This window comes from Callospermophilus lateralis, chromosome 10 (assembly GCF_048772815.1).
Source record: "Callospermophilus lateralis isolate mCalLat2 chromosome 10, mCalLat2.hap1, whole genome shotgun sequence".
NCBI lineage: Eukaryota > Metazoa > Chordata > Mammalia > Rodentia > Sciuridae > Callospermophilus > Callospermophilus lateralis.
Genome location: NC_135314.1, coordinates 112,309,988 through 112,325,372, shown reverse-complemented (window position 1 = coordinate 112,325,372; position 15,385 = coordinate 112,309,988). Strand labels below are relative to the sequence as shown.

Sequence of the window (15,385 nt, the reverse complement as noted above, 5' to 3'; positions counted from 1 at the left end):
GGATGTTTCCTTGGTGACAATCAGTCCTGTTTTGCAGCTAGATGCAAGGACACAGGGAATGTCCCTGCCCATTTAACCACTTCCCGGGGACAATACTATAACCATGAATGTGTTAGGTTTGTATCACTGTGACCAAAAGACCTGACAAGAACAACCTAGAGGAGGAAAAGCTGATTTGGGATTCATGGTTTCGGGGGTCTCAGTCCATAGATGGCCAACTCCATTGCTGTGGGCCCAAGGTGAGGCAGCACATCGTGGTAGAAGGGTGCAGTGGAGGAAAGAAGCTCACTTCATGGTGATCAGGAAGAAGAAAGACAGTGGGGGACAGCAGGGAAGATAAATCCTTCCAGGGCACACCACCAGTGACCCACCGCTTCCAGCCACACCCCACCTGCCTAAGGGAGGAATAGGGGCATTGAAAGAAGGAATAGGGCCAAAACAAGACCTAAACCCAGTCTGAGTACCACTTGTAGGACACATGGCTGTGAGAGTGGACTCAAAGGGCTTGGGCAACCCAGCCTCTCTGGCCTTGCCAGTTGCAGCTCACATAGGCTCCTTTAGACTGGCTCTCTCCACAGTCAGCAGTTTTTCTGGACGACAGTCACATCACTGGCATCTCTTAATTCCTAGAGTTTCCATTCCAGCTTCAGCTTCACTGTCACAGTTTCATGCATGGGCCTCTCAGGGACAGCCTTCAGAGGACTCTGACCCTGCTATACCCTGCCTGGTTTCCCACTGAAATCTCCGTGGAATTGCCCCCTCCTGATCCCTTAACTCCAGAATCCTGCATTCCTGCAGAACCAGCCCCACATGGATGATGCCAAGGTCTGCCATCAGCTCCTGCAGTGGGTAAGCCTCCTGGAATCACAGCTGCAGCAGCTTCTGAGTGCCCGGGTGATTGAGTACAATGCAACAGCTTCCTGTGGCCCATGTGTGAGCAGGGTGCCTCCACAGTGGTCTCCTCTCAAAGGAATTTCCCCTTCTACATCTTTGAGTCTGTAGTGAGTGGGGTCTCCTGAGATGCCGTCAAGGAATCATTCCTGGTATCTTTGTACAAAGTACTTAGCATCTCTTTATTGGCTGCAACCTTTTTAATAACCACATCTTCCTTGATCCCAGTTTTACATGTACTTTTATGGTCAAACCCCAAGTTTTAAAAATCCTTGGGCTTTGCTTTCTGCTCCCAATTCTCAAAGTAAACCTGGGTAAACCCTACCATTAATGTCCATGGCACTGACTCAATGACAGACTGTCTTAAAATTTCCTCCACCAGATTAAGTAGTCTACCTTTGAATTCAGCCTCACATTCAAACCATCACAAGGAGCATGATGGAGGCATGAGGGGTCGCCTCAAAGCTCCCGTATTAATGCTGGAATATTCAGAGGTGAAACGATTGGATTGCAAGAGCTGTGACCTGATCAGCCCACCTCGCAAGCTGAAAGCAACTGGCTTTCACGGACTGTGGCTCCTAGGTAGGGTGTGCAGTTGTGAAGGGGAAAAGATAGAGAGAGACAAGCCAGCTATTGTTAGTGAGCAAGAAGACATATCATATGAAACAAAGTTTTAATTTTATTTTACATATTTATACATAAAACTTCCAAGAAACCTTCTGAAGCCAACAGAATGTTAATAGCACATCTGAAAATGAACTTCAGGTAGTCAACATTCACAAAATGTTGAGAACTGATTAAGATACACGTTAAGGAGAGCTACGACTTCACTAGGAGGCAGGCATGTATTTTGACTTGTATAGCACCGTCATTTACAGTTCTTAAAACTACAGCGAAGGATGAAGTAGTCAATGCAAAATACCACTCCAACCGAAAACCTCTAAACAAGTAAAAATAAAGTTAAAACCACCCTCGGATCAACCATGGTTTGTGATGGTGTAAGTACTGTACATTTTTTTTTGTAACAACATTTTATTAAAATGCCTGATATTAAGTGGCACAAGTAAAAAATTAAAATAAATTAAGAAGCAAAGGCCGATCACTGGACATGAAGCTTCAGACACCATCCATGAATGACAAGGCTGTTGGTCTATCTCTGCGCCACCTTCAGCAACAGCACTGCAAACCACAGAGGCAAAGTCAGCTCCGCCGGGCTGTGGCGGGTGGCTCTCACTTGGCAGGCATCTTCTCTGCCATGTGCTTCTGCTGACTCTCAGCATGTCTGTGAAACGAACAACATGACTATTTAACAAGAAAGACCAGACTGCTTTCCAAGCAACACTGTGTCCTCCTCAGAACTGAGCTCCAGAGTTGCTCAAAACGAGATGTGCGAATCAAGGAGACGTGCTTTATTCTAACTGACCTGACCTCTTTAATTTCATGCCCTGTACATGATTCCTTTCGTTTAGTAAGCTGGTAACTTGAGGTGGACTGATGGGTCTACCCTTGAAAACAAAAGTGCTGTGTTTAAAAATGAAGACAGGGAAGTATGATTTTAGATTGGGTGACAGTTCTCACCTTGGAGGCTGTAATATTTTCTGACACCAGTTACTGCCTGTTTTCCTTTTTAGAAAACCTGTCGGTGTATTGGTGTATGCCTGGGCACGCGCGCGCGCGCACACACACACACACACACACACACATACACACACACGTGTATGGGTGTAGGTTCCAGCCCTGCTCTAGGAACTGTGGTTTAATTAGCTACAGGGCAGGCTCAGCTCACTGGGCATTAGTGTATTTCCTTTAGTGTGTACCTTTAGTAACAAACATTTAAAAAGTGCCTTTGATGTGTCGGGCATGGCACCTGAAGCTGGAATTTCTTGCAGAGTAGGAAAGGGGGTCTCTGTTCTCATGGGAATATGTTACAGGGAAGATACAAGAAAGGAAGAATAGCAAATAAGAGAAAGGCAGATAGAAAATAAGTGTTAAGCAAAAAGTCACCATGAGGTGCTGTGACCGCCCCCCGCCACGCACTCCCAGACCCAGAACCCACACCAAGGACCTAATTCCCTCTGGCATAGCCAATGTCCCACAATATCCCTGCGGGGGTTAGTGCCTCCCTATGTGCATGAGTTCTCCTTGGCTGGGCCCAGGGCACCATCACGGTGGTTGGGTGGGGGTGAGTCTTCTTATTCACCAAGCTCTGCTGCACCATGAGCCCAGAGTTAGCTGACCCAACAGTTGGACAGCAGGGACAAAGGGTGGCCTGCAGGATGGGCACATCCCACAGCATGGGGCTTTGTGGGCTGAAGACAGTGGTTCTGAAGGATGAATATAGAAAATGATAAAGTTAGCAAGAGATTAAAAAAAATGTCTCAGGCTGTGGTTTGCAGCTGTAATAGCGTTTAGGGGCAGGCTCTGTGTGCTGCCTGCACCCAGGGAGCTGGTAACATCAAGCCTAACTCCCAGGCTTAACGCAGAACATTGAGCGCCTCTGGTGCAGGGAAGACAAACTGCAAATACTTTCAAAAATAAGGAAGTGACCACGGCACTCCCACATGCAGCAGCCCACAATAAATGGTTATGTCAATCTAAGAGTAAAGGATCTCAGGGAAGGACGCTGTTAGCTCTCCACTCTTTAGAAACATCATCCATTAGTAGACCTGCCACGGCCCTGGGTACGTGCAAGAAAGAACAATGGTCACTTTCCCAAAGTACCTAATGCCTGTTGCTCAAGCAAAGTTAGGGAAGGAAATACACTAATGCCCAGGGAGCTAAGCCTGCCCTGTAGCTAATTAAACCACAGTTCCTGGAACAGGGCTGGAACCTGCACCTACACACACACACACACATACACCGATAGATTTTCTAAAAAGGAAAACAGGCAGTAACTGGCATCAGAAAATATTACAGCCTCCGAGGTGAGAACTGTCACACAATCTAAAAGGAGGTGTCAGAAGTTCTCAGGCACTGAGTAGTCATCGCTAAGGGAGGGCCACAGTTGAAAATCAAGTCTGCCTTGGATCAGGGAGGGTTCTTTAAAGAGGCTAGCACCAGGGGAGTGCCAGTGTCACTTGGGAGCTTAGAATTTCTGAAGCCCAGCCCCATAAGACAGCTTGGTAAGACCCTGTGTCCAGGCCCCCAGGGGACAGCTGAGCCAGAGCCCCTGGGGTGGGACCCTGCAATCAGTTTTTTTCCTGGGTGGCTCCCATGTGCAGCCAGATGTGATGCCCAGTGGCTTGGACTGAATCTAGAATGGCTGGTGGAGAACAGCCGAGGGAGAGGTGAGCCTATCACCCCACAGCTATGCTCCTGGCCTTCTGAGGCTGTGGGGCTCTGAGGCAGCTGCTGTTGGCATGTGTAAGAACCCCTGGGCTCCCTATAGTAGAAGGCTGTGGAGATGCCATTCCCCAACCTCCTGCAGGACTCCCCAACCTGCAAGGCAGTGATGTCTCTGTTCTTATCCCGTGGCTCTGCCTGCATGCCCAGGATCATACCCCTTAGAGGTGTCAGGAGGTACACTGCCACCTGAGTGTGAGCCAGACCCTGAGAGGCAGGAGAAGCCCCGTGGTGCCCCTTTGTGTGAATGGGGCTGTGAGAAGGGCACAGGAAAGGCCTGCATCACAACGAATCAGAGAGTGCAGAGGGTTGTGGAGTGTCAGAGAACGTAGGTCCTGGTCATGTATTTCACAGGCTTCACATGATCTCGATATCTAAATGTGAGCTCTCAGATTAACCAGAGGGGTCTGCTGTACAGCTGCTGTTCACAGTGTCTGGATGTGTCTGCAGGTGGCAATAGTGACATCTGAGTGTCACTGTGAGTTCTTGATGCTGGCAGACATGCTTAGAGGGCATGAGAAGACTACAGGATTTTTAAAAAGGGCCTGCATTAGCTCTGCAGCATCCATTCTGCTATCAAAACTCTTTCTACGGCACACACTGGTAGCGGACGATTGAACCCCATGTTTTGGGCTAAGACATTCCTGCGGGAGGTGCCAAGAGCATCCGTGGGAGGTTTCTGGGCCCACGGTCAGCCCCCTGTGCTGTGAGATGAGTAGTGATCTTTTTCGGGGCCTCTACTCTCTGAGCCACATTTCTGGTATCAGTAGCAATGATTATCTCCTGGCTTAGAGACTTCATGCGCACCGTCTCAGGACAGGTGAATGGTAAACATGAAGTCACGAGAACTTATATGCAATTCATGTCCCTTACACACGTAACCTATGCTGCTCATGCTTGATGAGGGACGCACACGCATGGCAGGGTTTCTATAAGAGAAACTACTAGGAAATGGAAGAGGCTGACCATGCAGGCTGGCTTCCTCATCCCCCAGGAGGGATGCATTCTTCACCTTTTCACTGAGCGGCAGGAGGAGCTAGGAACTCAAGTCCCAGAGCTTCCTATGTGAGAAGAATCTGGGGCACAGGGCTGTGGACAGAGGCCAGAGTGTCCCTGCCTCCTGGGCATGGCAGGGGCGCACTGACCACCCAGCTGTTCATGTGCTGGGAACACACCAGCATGGAATGGCTGAGAGCCACTACTAGGGGACAGTCTTCCAGCATAAGGTCCTCCTAGGCTAGAGCTGTTCCCAGGGTTCAAGAGAAGTCATGAGAAGTCAGAACGCACAGACACTTCATCACGGGAGGAGGACACTGCTAAGATATTTGCTAAGGACACACAGGAGCTGCGTGCATGCAATCAGGAGGTGACCTTCCCCAGGGCCTGCTCTGCCCCCATGGGGGCTTCTTCCTGCCTGTGGAGAATGTGTCCAGACCTACCTGGTCAGGTCCTCGATGTCCACCAACATGGCATCTTGCTCTGTGTGCAGCTCGTCTCGGATGAGGAGCAGCTGCACCAGCTCTTCGTTCAAGCCTGGGGCAAAGAAAGGACACTTAGAAATGGGTCCAGCTGCATCCGGGTTAGAACATGTGCTGTCTGCAGCCACCGAGCGAGCACATATGACCCGCAAACACACACACAGCCAGATATCATGGCAGACACCACAGAGATGCATATTCTCGTGCTGACTTCCCCTAAGCCAGGGAGCAGTCATCAAGAGGGCATGTGACCTGTCCCCAAGCTGTGAGGTGCTAAAGGAAAGGAATGAAGCCAGGAGGAGAGCTGGAGTCTCCCTGTCCATTGCTCGGGACCAGAAAAGCTTCAGATTTTAGTTTTTTTTTTTTTTTTTTTTTGCATTTTGGAATATCTGCATAGATTTTACTGGTGGAGCAGCCCTAATTTGAAAATCTTCAAACTGAAATTGCTCCAAAATCTGAAGATTTTGAGCAATTTGGAGCACTGTGGATTTCAGATACAGAGATGCTCAATCTCTCTATTTTTTTTTGGGGGGGGGTTACCAGGGATTGAATTCAGGGACACTCAGCCACTGAGCTCCATCCCCAGCCCTATTTTGTATTTTATTTAGAAACAGGATCTCACTGAATTGCTTAGCACTTGCAATTGCTAAGGCTGGCTTTGAACTTGTGATCCTCTTGCCTCAGTCTCCCAAGCTGCTGGGATTACAGGTGTGCATCACTGTGCCCGGTCTCAATCTATATTTTCAATTACATTCATATCACAGTGGAAGAAGAAATTATAGCCAGGCATGGTGGTCCACGCCTATAATCCCAGCGGCTCAGGAGGCTAAGGTAGGAGAGGATTGCAAATTCAAGGCCAGCCTCAGCAACTTAGTGAGGCCCTAAGCAACTCAGTGAGACCCTGTTGCAAAATAAAAAAATTGAAAGGGCTGGGATGTGGCTCAGTAGTTAAAGAAATTGTTACTGGTACAAAAATAAGTTGTTAGGGTGGGCCGGGGTTGTGGCTCAGTGGTACAGTGCTTGCCTAGCATGTGTGAGGCACTGGGTTCCATTCTCAGCACCACATATAAGCAAATAAATAAATAAAGGTCCCTCAACAACTAATAAAAATATTTTTTAAAAAACATAAGTTGTTAGGGAAGGTGGGATTCTGTTTGGAAAAAATGTGAACAATGCATCTAGAGCATATTAAGTTTCCACCTTCACCTTCAGGATGCTCCTTGCTGCACTGAGAGTCAGAGGGGCCCCTGGGCACCTGATAGATGCATCAGACACCCCAGTCAGAGGTGGCAGGCGTGACAGAGGTGCAGAGCCTTCCTGTACATCCCTGGTGCAGCCTAGTCTAGGAAGACGGCGGTGGGTCAGGTTTCAGGGATAGCTGGGTGTGTAAGGCCTGAAGAAATAATTCCTGAAATCTCTGGACAACAGGGAAGACATGCCTCAGACTAAACACTGGGTGACAACATGAGTAGGTAGAGAGTCACTAGTGACCTACCCGACGCCATGCCCTGGGCCAGTGTGGCTCCTGCTTCTGACAGACTCCAACAAGCGTGGGCTCTCTCTGGCTTGTCCCCGCCAGAGAAGCCAGGAACAAAGGCTGTCAGCCCAGGCATGGGGAGGGCCCTCACTGAGCTAGAGCTCCAGGTAGTCTACAGCCCCTGGAGGTGTTCAGACAGGGCCCGGAAGTGCTCTCAGAGCCCTGCCTGCCCTTAGCTCAGGGAGCTTCCAATTTAAAAACAATGGGAATGAATCACACAAACAGGTCTAAAATTTCACTTCCTGAAAAGGACGGGATGGTAATCTTATTTACAAATCTCAGGAAGATGATTCATGATGAAAATCTCAGAAATCCCCCTCAGTTCTTGAAAGAACAACACTCCTAGTAATTAATCCTCAACCGACATTAAAACGGAGCCTGGTTTTGTAATCCTGGGAATCTATGGTTTCTTGGTCAAAATCTTATAATCTTATCTTTTGACTTGAAAACCATCGGGACAGTTTTAACTTGGTGCTAAACGTGTTATTTAGTATGTGGGCCCTAGTGAAAATCATTTTATTTTTTTTTCCAGTGTGCTCCTGGGTGGCTTTTTCTACAGTCACTTAGCCAAATGCCCGTGTATTCAAACCTCTGGGGCACAGAACTTTTTTTCCTACTACAAGATTTAAGCTTTTATTATGGAGAACTTAAAATTAACACAAAAGCAGAGAAAAGTTCCGTGAATCCCAATGTACTCAACCAGCTTCAGCAGCCTCCTGCCAACCCTGTGTCATCTAGAACCCTCCTCTGCATCCTTCAACGCAATTTCAGATGCTGCACCACTGAACCATCAAGGCTTCAGAATCCATCTCTAATACTGAATACGGGAGCCCACGCTTGGTCACCCCGTAATTTTCACACGTTGGTAATATATACTTTCAGGGCCTAGAATCCCACAAAATGAATCTTAATTTGGTTTGACTGAGATGATGCCTAAAACACATGTCTACACCAGGAGGTCCAACTGTGCGATAAGTGACGTTACCTACTGCACCCACGTGTGGAGACAGAGGTGAGTTTAAAGATAACGTGCTGCGAACTGGGAACCCCACACTCAAACAAGAGCCTGACGGTTCCCTTCCTTTCCCCGTGAACAAAGGAGGCACCCCAAGAAACTTGGCTCGAAGGCACCAAACCCAACAAGGGGCGCTGACCACCAGGCTCATGTGCGACGGCACTCACTTTCGATCTGGGAGTGGAGGTCGTTGACGATCACCTGCAGCTGGCCCAGCGTCATGCCACGCAGGTCGGCTGGCTTCAGGCTCCTCTTCATCAAGCACTCGCTGATATGGGGCAGATGAGGCAGCTGGAGATGGGGAGAACCCGAGGAGTGAACAGGTGCACGTAGCTTGAGCGCATCTCAACTCAGGAGACCCACCACCCCTGCCAGCTTCTGGGGGCCTCACCCATCACACTCCCTGCGGGCCACCTACACAGAGTACTTGGCCACAGGCACTAAAGCCTTCTGCCTGGTCTTAGCATGAAGGATTACCAGGGACCAATGACACCAACATGGGTAGGACCACCGACATAGCTGCTGCTTAGAGGCTCACCCCACCACGCCCTGCGCTTGGGACACCACCAGAATCCTATCTTGCCCTGACCCAGAAGCTACCAGCCCTGTTTCACTCCAGGGCCCCACAGCAGGTCCACAGCAGGACTGCACCAAGTCACAGTGGTCACTGCAGCAAGAGTGAGTCTGTTGCAGCCTCCAGTCCTGTCCTGAGGCTGCTTCCTACATGCTCCCAGGGTGGCTCAGGCCGCCCCTAATAAGCAGCTCTGAATCAAGAGCTTACTTTTGTGAAAGCTGTTGCATGGTCTTTCAGCACAATGATCGATAGAAATAAGAAATGAGCTGCATTATTTCTCAGGGACAGTACTTTTGTGAACTGCCCCAGAGAAACCCAAGTTTGCATCACTTGGGGAAAGGACAGGGGCAGCACCAAACTCTTGTGGCTCCCCGACTCCCCCCCCGCCCCCCACACACACACAGGCACTTGCAGCCCAACCACTGCCGCATACCAGATCTGCCACGGGAGACTTCTTCCTGTTTTGCTTCTCCACCTCCACTTGCATCTTGGCCATGGGCTTGGCCATGGCAAGGGCCATTTTGGCTTCAGCCTGCAGTTTCTTCTGCCTTGTGAGGAAGTCCATGTCGTCCAAGGACTCGGACTCCTCCTCAGTAGTGTCTCTATCGGAATAGGAAGAGCTCTGTTTGCTCTGCGAGGGAAGAAAGAGCAACCTGAGCTTCCCAGCCAGTCACATCCCGCTGGTAAAGGCCCAGCCTTCCCGGAGCCCTCTCCAGGGCTGAGCGCCCTCTCCACCAGCTCTGCTCCGTTCCCTTCGACCTGTGTCAGTCTCAAGTAGCAGGTAAAGGTCTATTTTAAAACAGGCTCTGACTTTGGCATACATCAGTCTAATCAATAACAGGGGAAGATACTATCAGAGCGAAGGTGGTGTGAAGGTCCTTGAGCAAACAGGACTTGGGTATCCAGTGATGTCCGAGGTTGCACCGCTCAGCAACCAGCACAACCTCCTACTCGCTGGTCTTTGGTAGAGAGGGTGAGAGACCTCCTAGAGTGGAAGAGCTTCCAGCAACAAGAACACCACTGTTGGGCCAACTTACCTAATCGTGGCAAAGAAACGATTCCTATTCCAAGCCCAAAGGGGAAGGATGCTAAGCATCTTTTTCTCTTTAAAGTTTTAACAGTATCTGATCTCTCTTATTGTCTAATATGAAAGTAGTCCTTAACTTTAATAACGTTTATGTATCCTGATTGCGTCTCAACTTCTACTTTTCCATTACTGTCCAGTTTTAAAAGCACGCGATTCCCAGAGACTTTTTTCCATCTCTGAACATTTGCTCCTGACTCAAGACAGAAAAGCAGCCAAGTAGCCACAGAACCAAGGGCACCTCTGCTAAGAGCAACAGCTTGCCACAGAGAATGGGGGTGTCCAGGATTGGCTGGGAGCACGGGCTTACCCTGGGGGATGAAGGAGTGTCTAAACTCAGCTGGGAACACAGGCTTGCCATGGGAGTAAGGGCGCGTCTACTTTGGCTGGGAGGGGGGACATGGGAGTGTCTACGCCTGGCTAGGAAGGGTAGGGGGCACATCTGTGCTAGGCCTGGAGGGAGAATGAGGAGGTGCCTATGCTTGGCTGGGAGGGGACGGGGAGCATCTACATCTGCCTGGAGAGCAGGCTTACCACGGGGGACGAGGGTGTGTCCAGGCTGGTCTCGGTCTTGCTGTCGTCAGCATCACTGTCCTTATCGCTGCCGCTGTCGTTGACAAAGCAAATCTGCAGGTTCATCCCACTCTGGAGTCTGGAAAGAAATGGGACACGATTCTACTTAGTGGTTTGTCACTGCAGGGGACAGCACTATCCGAGCTGCCAAGAGAGGTGGTTTCGCCTATTCCTCGGGTGGAGAAACGGCTGACGATACTACCCTCCGCTTACAGACCACTTGCTAGAGGACTCCTGATATTCTATTCATTATTCTACACCAGGTTCATGTCATGTGAAAAATGATTACAGACCAGACATTACAGCACCCAGAGTAACACCAGAAGAGCCAGCACTCAATACAAATGTTCTGACCCACTGAGTGCACAGGCTTGTCAATCAAGATGAATGGGGTCCTTGGCCAAATAAAGCCACCTTGGTGTCCTCAGGGTGCTGTCCTGGGAACCATGCAGAAACTTACTAGCCAGCATCCAAGGGAAGAGCTCTCGAAGACAGTCCTTTCTGGCCTAACAGAACAGGGTGGTCTAATGGAAGGCTTTATGTATGGTAGTTGCCAAAAGCCAGTGTCAATGGCTAAGAGAGAACCCCAGGTTCACCCTAGAGAAGTGCAAGGGAACTGCAGACTCAGTCCCCAGACGTGGTCTCAGGGCAGCAAGCTGCAAAGGCCACCTCCTGTCTCCAAGCAGAGACCCCTCAGAGCCCGGCATGGGCACAGGGGCCCTGGAGCTACAGGAGGTGTGAAGGGAAGCCCAGCTGGGGACATTTTGGGTGTGACTGTCCTGAGCTCCTTTTCAAGTTAAATGCCTTCCAGGACTAGTTGGTGACAAAGCATTTTTTAAAAAGTGATTTCCCAGCGTCTTTAGCAGCCCAGCCTCGCGTGAACATAGGGGCAAACAAGGGGGCTCCTGGAGGAAGGGAGCCAGGAGCGTGGCTCACCAGGGTTAGGACAGAGGACACTGAGTTTGCTCTGGCAACTTTACTACCACGGGAGAAAGGCGGAGAGGAGCTTATTGGACATTTGGCACTTGGTTTTTTTTTTTATTTTTTATTTTTCGGTGGACACAACATCTTTATTTTATTATTATTATTTTTTTTATGTGGTGCTGAGGATCGAACCCAGTGCCCTGCGCATGCCAGGCAAGTGCGCTACCGCTTGAGCCACATCCCTAGCTCCTGGCACTTGTTTTTGAACCTTAAAATTCTAGTGGTAGGGACGCATCACAGACATTGCTCACATGATGCATTTAAAGTGCCTCTGTGAAAATAACGGACTCCAGAAAAGAAAATGAAAACAAAAACAAAAACATCCAATTTAACAGAGGCACAATTATGAAGGGTGTGCACTGCCACCTATTGTCACATTCCATAATGACTGGAAGCTTCAGCTTATTTCCCCTTTAAGGAAATCCACCTTGGCCCACAGTACTGTAGGTAAGGAGGGCCTGGCACAGGGTTGCCTTCCTGGAGGAAGACACAGGTTCCCATGTGATCAGCCCAGGGCTTGAAGTCAGAGGGACTGAGGGTCCAAGTCCTCGCTTCCTCCCCAGGCACAGCACATCACACCGCTATGAACCTCTCTCCTCGGGGTGAGTGACACACACTTCACTGTTGTGCAGGAGGGACGAAGAGGCTTTCAGAACCTGGCACAGGTGTGTCAACTGTCCTCTCTCTTCTCACGGGAGCCCTGGATCAAGGAGCACAGGCTTTTTAGAGGAAATGTGACTTTCTAAGGGGACCTCTTGAGCCACTTGCTCAGGTTCCACTTGCCTGTCTCCAAAATCCCTGATGCAAAGTCGGTTCCGAAAGAACATCTTCAGCTCATGTATGGTAGTTGCCAAAAGCCAGTGTCAATTGGCTGAGAGAGAACACCCTAGGTCACCCCAGAGAAGTGCAAGGGAACCGTAGACTCAGGGCCCTTCTGCTGGGTCGGGATTCACCTCCTTTTAACTTTCTTCTACTGGAGGTGTTTCTTGGGGCCATCTGTTATAGTCAGGTTTCCCTTTGATCCACATGAACTAAGTTTTAAAATTTTAATATCTGTAGAAGGTCTAAAACTAAAATGAATCCATTTTAAGTCATAAAACTCAAGGTCTATGGTTTGGAAGATGATGAAAAAGAAATTTTGTAAATTAATGGAGATTTTTTTAATGGAGATTTTTTTTTTTTTTTTTTTTTTTTTTGAGAGAGAGAGAGAGAGAGAGAGAGAGAGAGTTTTTTAATATTTATTGTTTAGTTTTCGGCAGACACAACATCTTTGTTTGTATGTGGTGCTGAGGATCGAATCCGGGCTGCACGCATGCTAGGCGAGCGCGCTACTGCTTGAGCCACATCCCCAGCCCCAAATTTTGCAAATTAAAAGCACACATTTTTAAAGGCAAGCCTAATCCGAATCTAGGATTATGCAGCTTTTTCTATTTGTTGAATAAAGTCTTGCAAGATCCAGGCCACTGGATATACAGATTATAAAAATATATACATAAGAAAACAAACCAACATAACATCATTCCAAAGCAAAGTCTAATTCTGAAGAAAGCTGACTTTAAATTCTGCCATTCTGCATCACAATTGGCCTTCTAGTAAGGGTCAGTCGGTACCCACATTGCCCATCTAGGCCGTTTCTAACTCAGGAAAGGAAAAGGGAAAAGACTTAGCACCAGGTGAGCTGAGAGGCCACCCAGGAGAGCCAGGACACCACCCAGGCACCGGCTCATCACCCTGGGAAACAGCAGGGCTCCATACAAGGACACCAGGGACTCCTGACCAGAACTCATAGGAAAGGCACGTGCAGGAAACACCACAGCCAGTGATCAGGGGATTTGGTAGAGACATCTTAAGACCGGCTCAGGAGGGATTTGCTTGCTTTTAGCCTGCAAGTAGGCTTTAAGAGGAAGGTGGCTCTGGGTGAGATTTAGCCTGACCGTGAGGTGAGCCAGCTACCCAGCCCACTGAAGGCCTGCCTGCCACAGGCTGGGGAGCAGATGACCCTCTCTCTAGAGGCTCACTTCTGAGCACTGCGGTTTCCGGCTGCAGGGCATCTGGCCTTATAGCCAATCTCAGGCTGCAGCGGGCTGACTTGCCTGCACCTCTCAAGCAGTCTACGGTGGGAACAAAACAAGATCCTCATCTTCTTGTTTGCAGACGTCATCCACGGTATCTACTGCCAGGCTCCCTGGTGTTCTGAGTGGCACTGGGCAGGCACAACCTGCAAATACACCTGGCTGTCTGCCTCTGGTTGGTTTTACTTCGGGAAGGTTTGAGTCCTGGATAGCCTAGAACCCTCCTCTCCTCAGGTACCGAGGTGACTCAGCAGCACCAGGGCCACTGACAGGGGTGCCAGAGCCTGGGAAGAGGGTGTTCTTTAGTGGAGGAGGCTCAGAATCTGAGAAGATGAACTAGGGACTCCTGCAGACAGCAGTGGGAGCAGAAGTGGCCTCCCTGGGAGGTGCCCACTGGCCAGTGCTGGAAGCACACCGAGTGGGGGCCGTTCAGCACTGACATCTGCTCACTCATAGAGAACACAACCATGGAGGTGCAGCCAGGCGCAGTGGCCATGCCTGTGATCGCAGCAACTCGGAAGCTGAGGCAGGACGATAGCAATCTCAGGACCAGCCTGGGCAACTCAGCCAGGCCCTGCCTCAACATAAAATAAAAGGGGTGGATGGAGCTGAATGGTAGATGTCTGCCCAGCTTGCTTGAGAGCCTGGACTCACCCCAGGACTGCAAGATGGAAACAAAACACCCATGCAGATGCCTAGCTACCACTGCCAGAGTGTTCTTAAAACACGTGGAAGTGAAGAGAGATGAGAGCCTCTTGGCACTAAGGGAATCTCAAAAATGCAGCCAAGTGGTAGATGACTTCGCATCAAGATGCCACTCCCTTCAAAATGCAGGGACAAAAAGAAGCAATGTGACTACTGACAGAACTCAGCTGCAGAAGACATCCCAGGGTAGTGATCTCTGGGGGTCAGACACCCATGATGGCCAGCCAGGAGCAGTGAAGGCCCCTGCTGCCCTTGGACTGACCACAGACTCAGAAGAGAGCCTTTCCACACAGGTCAGAACCCTGCTGACTCCAGCTCAGCCCTGCTGACCTCCTGCTCATGGGGGTGGTTCCTGACTGTGCGCCCTGCCTGGAGCAAGAGATGACCTGTGCATGACTCTCAGGCTGGACATGTAACTTCTGACCTAGGGCCTTTCCCTCATGCTACTCCTGACCTTGGGGTTAGATTTATGCAATCCTGCTGGCAGTATGATTTCAAAGGGCATAAACGTTCTGTAGTTGTTTATGATTTCAAGATAATTCTAGGGCTCTCCTTAGGAAACAGAGCAAGAGGGAGCTTCCTGTGTGCCTGCAGACTTTAGGTCCGTGTTGTGCATTATCTGCCTACAACAGCATGGCCTGTGAGCCATTTGACACTCAACATCCCCAACTAGTCTATGGGCATAATGCATTAGTCAAAAGATTTTACATATAATGAGTAATTGCTCATATTTTCATACTATATTTTTTTCTGATTTTTATGAGAAGTTCAAAGGAGACAGAACATAAAATATGGATTGTAATCACCCAAGGGTCTAAACATATTTCAGAATCTGTCATGAAGGAAGAGTGTGGGAACAACTGAGGCTTGGGAAAGCTTCACACACTGTGGAGGCGCCGCTGAAGGGCATGTGGGGCTGGTCAGACAGGTGCTGCTGCTCATGGTAAGCTGAGGAACACTCTTCCAAACCATGAGCTCTGCCTCTTCCTTTCCCTACTGATTGCTCCATGCGGACACGTCCCAGGAATCTCGGAAATACCTACAAGTGTTCAAAAAAAAATAAGGAGAAAAGCAAAGCCAGGTTTCTGCTTGTCCACATGTGTGACTGGGAAAGCCAGCTGTCGCGTCCA

The 15,385-nt window shown here is 49.4% G+C and overlaps 1 protein-coding gene across 5 annotated transcripts in view; it reads right to left on the bottom strand.

Moving 5' to 3' along the window:
- Nucleotides 1-1,552: 1,552 nt before the first annotated feature.
- Schip1 (schwannomin interacting protein 1) overlaps nucleotides 1,553-15,385 on the bottom strand; it is a 118,681-nt gene continuing 104,848 nt past the window's right edge. For all 5 annotated transcript variants that reach the window (XM_076867141.2, XM_076867140.2, XM_076867144.2 and 2 more), the window contains 5 exons: nucleotides 10,456-10,573; nucleotides 9,271-9,468; nucleotides 8,431-8,554; nucleotides 5,673-5,766; nucleotides 1,553-2,173 (listed from right to left, as the gene is read on the bottom strand). In XM_076867141.2, the coding sequence (XP_076723256.1) occupies nucleotides 2,122-2,173; nucleotides 5,673-5,766; nucleotides 8,431-8,554; nucleotides 9,271-9,468; nucleotides 10,456-10,573 (586 nt within the window). In that variant the 3' untranslated portion in view covers nucleotides 1,553-2,121. The remainder of the gene's footprint in view (nucleotides 2,174-5,672; nucleotides 5,767-8,430; nucleotides 8,555-9,270; nucleotides 9,469-10,455; nucleotides 10,574-15,385) is intronic.